Below are 8,511 nucleotides of genomic sequence, written 5' to 3'. Positions count from 1 at the left end.
TTAAGCGTCTGCCTTCGGCTCAGGTCATGATCCCAGGGTCCTGGGATCGAGCCCCACATTGGGCTCTCTGCTCGGCGGGAAGCCTGCTTCTCCCTCTCCCCCTTACTCTGCTTGTGTTCCCTCTCTTGCTGTGTTTCTCTCTGTCAAATAAATAAAATCTTTAAAAAAAATTAAAAAATAAAACCTGGTTCAGAACTCGGGGAAGGACCAACGGGAAGTGTAGCTCAGCCTCCCGAACAAGCTGGTATGTGGCTTTAGTGCTGTGGAAGGTTCTAGGCTCCGTGTTGAGTCGCAGGATCGTGTAGGAGTTTGGAAGCGGCTAAGGGCTGTCCTAACAGTGGTGGTCGTCAGACCCCTAGAACCGCGAGCCCCCCGGTCCAGGCAGCGGCCTGACGCGCTCTCGCTTCCGCAGCCTGAACTGACGTCCACGCCCAATTTCGTGGTGGAAGTCGTTAAGGACGGAGGCAGGAAGGCCCTGGTGCTGGACTGTCATTATCCGGAAGATGAGGTACTGTGGGCTGGGGGGGGGGGTTGGGGGGGCAAGGACACCAGCGTTGTGCAGCGGAGACCAGCAGAGCTGGGGAAGGGGTGAAGTCTGGGGAGTTCGCAGTTATAAATAGCCCGGTTTGTCCCGGGCTAGGGCTTCACTTCCTCCAAACGCCGTCTGTTCTCAGGTCGGGCAAGAGGAGGAGGAGGAGAGTGACATTTTCTCCATCAGGGAGGTGAGCTTTCAGTCCGTCGGCGAGTCTGACTGGAAGGACACGAATTACACGCTCAACACTGACTCCCTGGACTGGGTGAGTGCGGGCAGGGGGGTGGACGGGCGGGCGGCTGGGCAGCCGGCAGGGGCGCAGCCTGGGACTAGGAAAGGCCTCTGTTGCCCACAGGCCTTGTATGACCACCTGATGGATTTCCTGGCCGACCGAGGGGTGGATAACACATTCGCAGACGAGCTGGTGGAGCTCAGCACAGCCCTGGAGCACCAGGAATACATTACTTTTCTCGAGGATCTCAAAGGTTTTGTCAAGAGTCCATAGAGCAGACCAGACGCCGGGCTCTGCCAGGGAACCAGCCTGCTCTGAAGCCAGACGCACATGGGCTTCGAGGTGGTTGCCTTCCCGATATCATGGAGAATAACTCAGATTTAAATTATTTCTGTTGCCCTCTCATTTACTCTGTTTATTGCTTCTCTACGACTCCCTTGCTCCGAGATTTTTGTATAACATAACGATGGACAATAAAATTGGTTTCTCTCCTCCAAGGTGCTTTGTCCTTTTATTCCTCTCCCTTCGGCCTGCATCACAACACACCAAGAGCAGACAGGTTGAAAATTTTAATACAAAATAAATCATAAATTAAAGGCTGGCATTTACAAGGGCCTGTCTCAGGCGGAGCGAGTCATGTCCCCAGGAGAACGCGTGGAGGCCGCTCTAGAGGATCACAGCCCACGTATCACAAGCCTGGATTTAAACAGAGAGTCCCAGTCACCAACACCACCTCTGTCCACAATTCAGGTCTCATCAGCAGGGACACGAGGCGGCTCCAGTGGGGCGTCTGCCCTCGGGACCCCCATCCTGCAGCGTGTGCACCTGGGGCTCAGGTCAGGTCCCAGGCACGGGCTCCAAACACCCTCCCCTCAGCACACGGGTGGCCGGCGGCTGTGAACCCACGACTGACGGGCAGGCCCACTGCCGGCAGAACCCGAGCTCGCGGTGCCCTCGGGCCAGCACGTGTTCCTGGGTCTCCCCTCCCGACCGCGGGCGTCTCGCTCAGCCCCACCACCACGCTGAGGAGCCCCTGACCGCTGGCACGGGGGACGCCCCTGGCTATCTGGCGGTCTGGCGCGCTCCGTCATCCCATGACCACCCAGAGCGCTCGCACAGGCCCTCATGGCTGTGCGTTACCCTGGGTAAGGTGCACCCGGCCCTCCCCGTCCAGGCTGCGCCCCGGCCGTCCCGGAGTCCTCTCTGAAACAGGAGGCCCTCGGGTGACCGCGGACCTCCTAGCGTAAGTAACACATTACCCCCACTCTCCTATGCAAGACTAAGCATTTGTAAACATCTACCCGTCTGTATGATTTCCGCTGGGCGGGACCGCCACCCGCCGCTGGGTCCTGCGGGAGGCTTACCGCGCAGCTCATCAGAAGACGGGGCGCTTCCCCCGGCCCGGCCGCCACCGAGAACGCAGGCGTGTGCGGGCAGCGCGCGCTGTGCTCACTCACGCTGTGCTCTAAACAGGCTCGAAGCTTTTGCTCCGTCAACTCTGGAGACTAGCAGATAAAAAAGTTAAGCTACAACCTGACCCCGGTCACCTCCGAGTCAACAGCTTGAAGATCCCGACTCCCCGAGGCCGGCTCGCTGGGACGGCGGGGCTCCCGACCGCGCTAACCCCTTGACCTCGGCGGCCCCCCCGCTCCCGCGTGAGCCGCACCAGGAGGGCACGGGACCACCTGCGCCACCCGAACCGTGCCGTCATACCCGTCCGTAACCCGGTGGAGAACGAAAACAAGGCTTTCTCTTCCTTTTTTTCAACGATAAGGAATGCAACGTTCAGGAAATACTCAAAACAGGGGAATTGTTTAAAAAAAAAAAAAGCCGTTGAGCTACGCGGAGCGGGCAAAGCCTGAGTCCGCCACGGGCTCCGCGCGCCCTCCCAGCCGCGAACCCGGAGCGCACACCGCGCCCGCTCGCGCTCCGGCCGCACGGCCCCGCCCGGCCCGGGGCCTGGAGCCCCGGCCGAAACGCCCGCTCGGCGTCACCCTTCGCCGCCGCCAACGTTCAGGCCCCGTCCCGCCACTTAGGGCCACTCGTTGTGTCTTCCCACGTGGGAACTTTGCGGGAAGACCAGGGACCGGTGTTCCCGCTGTAAAGGTCTCGAGCGCAGCCACCGGGGCGAGGCGGCCGGGCCGCCGGGAGCAAACGTGCACCACCGGCTCCAGCAGCGCCAGCGAAGGGGCCTCCAGCAAGCAGACGCCCGTGGGAAGGGGGACACTCACGTGCGAGGGGAGGTACAGGCCACACGGACACGCGACCACACCGCCCGACACGCTCACGTTGGACCTGGAAGCAGAGCCGGGATCACAGCGGGCACCCCAGCACCCCCAGACCTTTCCGGACAACCAGCTTCCAGGGGACATGCCACCCACCCGTCACGCCGCAGGGGTTTGCATCTCTTACTTTGTGCACACGGGACAGATGAGGGCATTTGCCTCCCACTCGGCCAGCATGACGCTGAGACACTTCTCATCGAACTGCAGGCTCTTCTCGTACTCCCTGAGGATGCACCACTCTGCGGGGCAAAGGGCGGCTCCAGCGAGCTCCCCGCCTCCCTCCCTGGCCAGGCCCCTGGCCTGCACGGGAAGCCGCACCCACACCAGAGAAGAATCCAGGCAGAATCCCGCTACCCATCTGCTCTGCCAGGCTCCGCCTTGTTGGCTCCCTCCCCTCTTGCCTGTCCTGCGTGAGCAGCACCGGGGCTAAGGGCCGAGGACACAGCGTTCACCCCCGCCCGCCCCCCAGGCGACGGGAGCAGAGCAGAGAGAAGACCCTGACTGGGCACTAGGTGCTGAGTTTAAAGCGATCTGTTCCCCGACGTCCGTGTGCTCAGTCTGTGCTGTTCACAATCTGTGTTCCTTCATGCAGCGAGCACACATCCTGCCGAGGATGTGGCAGGAAGGAGGGACAAACGCACAGAAGCGTGAGCTCCCAGTCTACACGCCAGGGCCGGCCAACCACAGCCCGACCAGCCCACTGGCGATCTTCTAAGTCAAGTCCTATGGGAACACGGCCATGCCCATGAGCCCTGTGGCCGTTTTACACCGGAGCAGGACCGAATCGCTGCCCCAGAGACCGTACGGACCACAAAGCCTTAACGCTCACGACCCGGCCGAGAAGTGCGTCTTCGCAGTCGGGCCGACGGTCTGCCCTCCCACACCCTCCTTGGGCAGCCGCCGCTTACTGGCGAGGTGCTGGCTCTCGTCCCCACGCTACATAAGCCTACAGACTTAGAGGGCAGGTCTACGCTGTCTCTTACAGGAAATAACAACGAAGCCAGGGCTCAACAGGGCTCAGCGACACAGCTGCTGGGCCGCACCCCGCGGCCCTAGCAGTGCCCCAGGGGGTGGGCAGCATGAGCGCCCGGAGGCAGCAGGGAACGGCTGTGAGGGAAGGCACTCAAAGCAGGGACGCAAGCGCTCTGATCTCGACTGCGTCCTGTACGGTGACGGGACTGCTATTCAGCTATTAATGGAGAGGAACCGGAGGACAGAATAAACACGGGACCCAGACTCGCCACACGGAGGCGGCTTCTCGGCCCCACCGCTCGCTGAGCCGCCTGCACCCCTCTTCTCGCTCATGCTAGCTGGTCAGCTTAGTCCCCAGGAGAAAGCGATCGCACGGAACGCGGAGTCCGAGCACCAGGCCCAGTCACAACAGACTCTCGGGAAGAGCCAAGACTCCAGAGTAAAAGCAGGGACTTCGGACACCCGCCCAGAGTGGGGCATAGAGGGGGGGCAGTTAAGAAGGAATTCTGCTTTGGAAAGCGCTCCAGTAGCTAGGTGCAGGTGGAAGGACCCTCCCAGAGGTCACCTTGGTCAGCCATCTCCTGCTGGTTTTCCTCGAGCACAGTCACGTCCAACAGCTCCTCCAACTGCAAGAGAAAGTGGAGTTCTAATCAGCCAGCAAGTCCCCCAGTGACTCAGGCTTGGGAGGCTGGCCTGAAGAACTCCGCTTTAACTGAGATCTGTTCAATCCTTCTGTAGGATATGCTGACGATGTGCTAATGGGATCCCCCTGAGAAGTCATCAACAAATGATTAAACCACCCAGTAACAAAACAAGGGCCCCAAATTTGGGGGGAGAGGGTAGAGGGCACCAGCTAAGTACTTGTTCTGCCAAAGCTCCGGAGCTGCTGGGGGGAGTTCCTAACCCCGTAAACCTCACGTCGGGCCTCTGTCAAGTGGGAATAGACCTGAATGGGCCTTTGTGAGCACTAAATAGGACTCTGTAACCCAGACGTCTGGCCCGTGCTTGGGACACACGGGAGGCACCCAATAACGCATCATGACTACAGACAGCCCTGATGTTTTCAGGGCAGTTTGCCAAGGTTCTCTTATATCATCCTCACTGTGCTGACCACACTCTCTTCTTCCTCATTTAAACGTGAAAGTGAAGCTTGGAGGCACAGGACAAGTAAGGGTCCAAAGCAAAACCAGGGTCAGAATTCCAGAACCACTGACATCCAAGCCAGGGCTCTTCCTCGTGCAGGGTAAATGGTTTCCGGTCCACACCCAGCCCCTGACTCTGGCCGAGATGAGAATCAGAGAGCTCCACTTTAAGAGAGATTGCTAGCCCATGTCTGCTGAATCAAAATTTCCAGCAGGGGAGCCCAGGGGTGAAACATCTTTCTTTTTAGTTTCACAGATGCGATGATGCAACAGATTGGTAGAATCTGGTATTTATGAACCATGAATCTAGAAGAGTCTAACCCTAAAGATGGAAGAGCCTGGGTTCAAGGCAGTTGGAATCCTGACTGGGGGCTGGAGGGTGGAAGGTGGAGGGGTTCAGAGGACTTGGGGACCCAGGGCACTCTTGCTGCTGTAGCACCCTCCCCAGAGACACATATCCCAGCCTGACCTGGGTCGAGACCTCTGGACAGCTGTCCACACACTGCAAAGCACTCCACTCTTCTTCCATCACCTCCTGCACCAGAAGGGTGTTCTGAGATCTCCTTGGCATATTGCCTCCAGCCTGGCGGTATCTGTTCAGGAGCCTGTCCCGGCTGTTTCTCATTCTCTCCAGGCATGCCTTGGAAGGAGAAAGACAGGGAGTGAGTCCGGTAAACAAACAAACAAAAAAGATTCTTAGGGGCACCCGGGTGGCTCAGTTGGTGAAGCGTCGGCCTTCGGCTCAGGTCATGATCTCAGGGTCCTGGGATCAAGTCCCAGGTTGGGCTCCCTGCTCAGCAGGAAGCCTGCTTCTCCCTCTCCCTCTGCCCTTGCCTCCGCCCAGACTCATGCTCTTTCTCTAAAAAAAAATTTTTTTTTCTTAGACTAGATGCTAAATCATTAACAGAAATTTATAGACACAAAATTTCAACTACAACCCTAATTATTATTATTTTTGCACATTTCTGTCCAGTCCTTATTCACAGACAGGTGAAATTATCATGCTTTGTTTATGTGTTCTGATCACCACATTCAGATTTTATTTTACTTATTTATTTTAGGAAGAGAGAGAGACAGAAAGAGCGTGAGCTGGGGGAGGAGCAGAGGGAGAGGGGGAAGGACAGGGAAAGAATCTCAAGCAGATTCAGAGCTGAGCATGAGCACGATGGGAGGGCTCGATTTCACCATCCTGAGATCATGACCTGAGCCGAAACCAAGAAGAGTCGGTCGCCCAACTGACTGAGCCACCCAGGCGCCCCCAGATCACCCTTTTTATAGCCAACTTGATCAAGGGCAGCGTCCTTCAAGGTTGGGTAATAACAGCTCAGCATGTGCTGAGCTATGACAGGACGTTCAGGTTACACCCACGTTCCTGCTGCTCTGGATGTGGCTACCGGAGCCGCTGTCCTGTACAAGGCTGCTCAGCCTGCGGCGATTTCATCCCTCATGGGGCATGCGGCCATGCCTGGAGACCCTCCTGCTGTCACTTTAGTTTTAGGGCTCCTGGCATCTAGTGGGTAGGGGCCCGGGATGCTGCTAAACCTCCTACGATGCAGGGAACAGCGCCCCAACACCGAAGACCTGTCTGGCTCGGAGTGGCCACAGCCCAGGTTGGGAAGCCCCTGCGGTGAGCAGTCCTTCCCAGCACCGGACTCTTCTCCCATGGGGGGTACACACGCCCGCCCCCTCAGAGGTTCCTGGGAAGGCGGGCCGTCTCGCGGGGACCACGCCGATGCCACAACAGGCCGGAAGCGACGTAGGCGCGCGCGGCCGCTGGGGCTCGGTTCGAACCTGACAAAATCTCGCGTCTGGCGCGGAACTCCCCGCTCGCAGGAGGGGGGTGAGCCGAGCGCCCCCCGACCCCCGCGCCGACACCAGCAGGTGGTGGTGGGGGCGCGCAGGTGCACCCGCGGCGTGCTGGGCCTGGGCGGGCTCCCACGACCCCGCACGCAGGGCCCAGAAACCCCGGCAGCGACCGGGTCCGGCCCAGCCCGGTCCGGTCCCGCTCCGGGGCCGCCGCCGCCCGGCGCTCCCCCAGCTGCCTCGCCCGGCGCGCGGGACGGCGGCTGCCCGGGCGGCTGATGGGAGCGGCGGCGGCCCCGCCGAGGCTTCCCAAACCCCACGCCCACCTGCCGGAAAACCTCTTTCCACGGCGGCGAGCCCACCGCCCTGTACAGCGAGCGGCGCCCCGAGCCCGGCGCCTCGGCCATCTCCTCTCCGCGGGCGTCGCCGCCAGGAAGCCCCGCCCCCGGGGCGCGCAGAACCCTGGGAGTTGTAGTTTCCGGGCGCTCCCCGCGCCGGTCCGCGGGGCGTTCAGGGAGGTGCCGTCCCACCGGCCGGCCCCGCACGGAGACAGACTGGGGCGACCCCGAGGATGCGGGGCCGGAGTGGCATTTGTGAGGTCAACCCAACCCGGACTAAGGGAGGTGAGTCTTGAGGGAGGCTTTCGGACGTCTAGGCTTAGCCAGGCGGAGGTGCCCAAGCAGCAGTCAGAGCCGCGGGTCTCAGGCTGTCCCCCTGGGAGGCGGGCCTTCCCGCGGCGACGCCCCCTCCCGACGGCCGGCCCTCCCCTTCGCCCCGCCCCCGCGGCCCGTGGGCCTCCGGGCTGCCCGCTCGCTGATTGGCTGGAGCGCGGCCGCCCGGCCGCGGATTGGCTGCGCTCAGCGGCGCGCCGAGTCCCTGGGGCGACGCGCGCAGTGGGGGCAAGATGGCGGCCGCCGAGAGCTCCGCGGGCGACGGGGAGCCGTGGCAGTCCTGGCTCCCCAACCACGTCGTGTTCCTGCGGCTCCGCGAGGGGCTGAAGAGCCAGAGCCCGGCCGAAGCCGAGAAGCCGGCGTCTTCGTCGCCGCCCTCGTCGCCGCCGCTGACGAGGAACCTGGTCTTGGGCCTGGGCGGAGAGCTCTTCCTGTGGGACGGCGACGGCAGCTCCTTCCTGGCGGTCCGCCTGCGGGGCCTCGGCGGCGCGGGCGAGGAGCCCTCCCTGTCCCAGTACCAGGTGGGGCCGGGGCCTGGCCGGGGCTGGCTTCCCCGCGCATCCCGGCGGCCGGGCGTGCTGGGCGGGCGCGCGGCGCGGCCGCTTCTCCTCGCGCCTCCCTTGTCTTCGTTCCGCCTCGGCGTGGCCACTTCGGCAGCCTCTTTCCCGGGTTTCGTTCCCTCGGCCGAGGTTTGCCGACTCCGACACGCTCTCGGGGTGTTTGGGTTCTTGGGGGGCCGGCGGCGCGGGTGCTCCGAAGGAAAACAGCAGGCGAGCGGAGGGGGAGCGTAGTGGGCTGGCTCTAGAAACCCGTTTCGCGGCGGGGCACCCCCCAGGTCCCGGGGATAGTCCTTGCTCCTGGGGTTGCTGTGAGC

General features: G+C 61.6%; 2 protein-coding genes across 2 annotated transcripts; one reads left to right on the top strand and one right to left on the bottom strand.

Annotated features, from left to right (window-relative positions):
• Positions 1-223: 223 nt before the first annotated feature.
• On the top strand, positions 224-1,261 carry LOC102728902 (complement component 1 Q subcomponent-binding protein, mitochondrial; the record flags this gene model as incomplete). Its single annotated transcript, XM_031021886.2, has 3 exons — positions 224-508; positions 675-797; positions 888-1,261. Coding segments are annotated over 3 exons (558 nt in total), but the record flags the coding sequence as incomplete, so codon positions are not given.
• A 57-nt stretch (positions 1,262-1,318) lies between these two features.
• On the bottom strand, positions 1,319-7,444 carry RPAIN (RPA interacting protein). The gene is made up of 7 exons (XM_081811602.1): positions 7,293-7,444; positions 5,633-5,803; positions 4,587-4,647; positions 3,177-3,288; positions 2,996-3,059; positions 2,129-2,269; positions 1,319-1,460 (listed from the first exon to the last, which is right to left on the bottom strand). Exons 1-7 carry the CDS (start codon positions 7,371-7,373, stop codon positions 1,431-1,433), a joined length of 660 nt encoding a protein of 219 aa, XP_081667728.1. The 5' UTR covers positions 7,374-7,444; the 3' UTR covers positions 1,319-1,430.
• Positions 7,445-8,511: the final 1,067 nt, after the last annotated feature.

This window comes from Leptonychotes weddellii, unplaced genomic scaffold (assembly GCF_054177405.1).
Source record: "Leptonychotes weddellii isolate Sample4059 unplaced genomic scaffold, ASM5417740v2 HiC_scaffold_8765, whole genome shotgun sequence".
Lineage (NCBI taxonomy): Eukaryota > Metazoa > Chordata > Mammalia > Carnivora > Phocidae > Leptonychotes > Leptonychotes weddellii.
This window is presented reverse-complemented; position numbering and strand designations above follow the sequence as displayed.

Bases quoted from the DNA above. Each gene is read 5' to 3' on its own strand.
- RPAIN (XM_081811602.1), bottom strand. From the start codon at position 7,373: ATGGCCGAGGCGCCGGGCTCGGGGCGCCGCTCGCTGTACAGGGCGGTG. The intron at 4,648-5,632 runs GTCAGGCTGGGA...TTTCTCTTGCAG, and splicing joins GTCCAGAGGTCTCGACCCAG to TTGGAGGAGCTGTTGGACGT. The intron at 3,060-3,176 runs GTAAGAGATGCA...CTCTGCTTCCAG, and splicing joins ATCTGTCCCGTGTGCACAAA to GTCCAACGTGAGCGTGTCGG.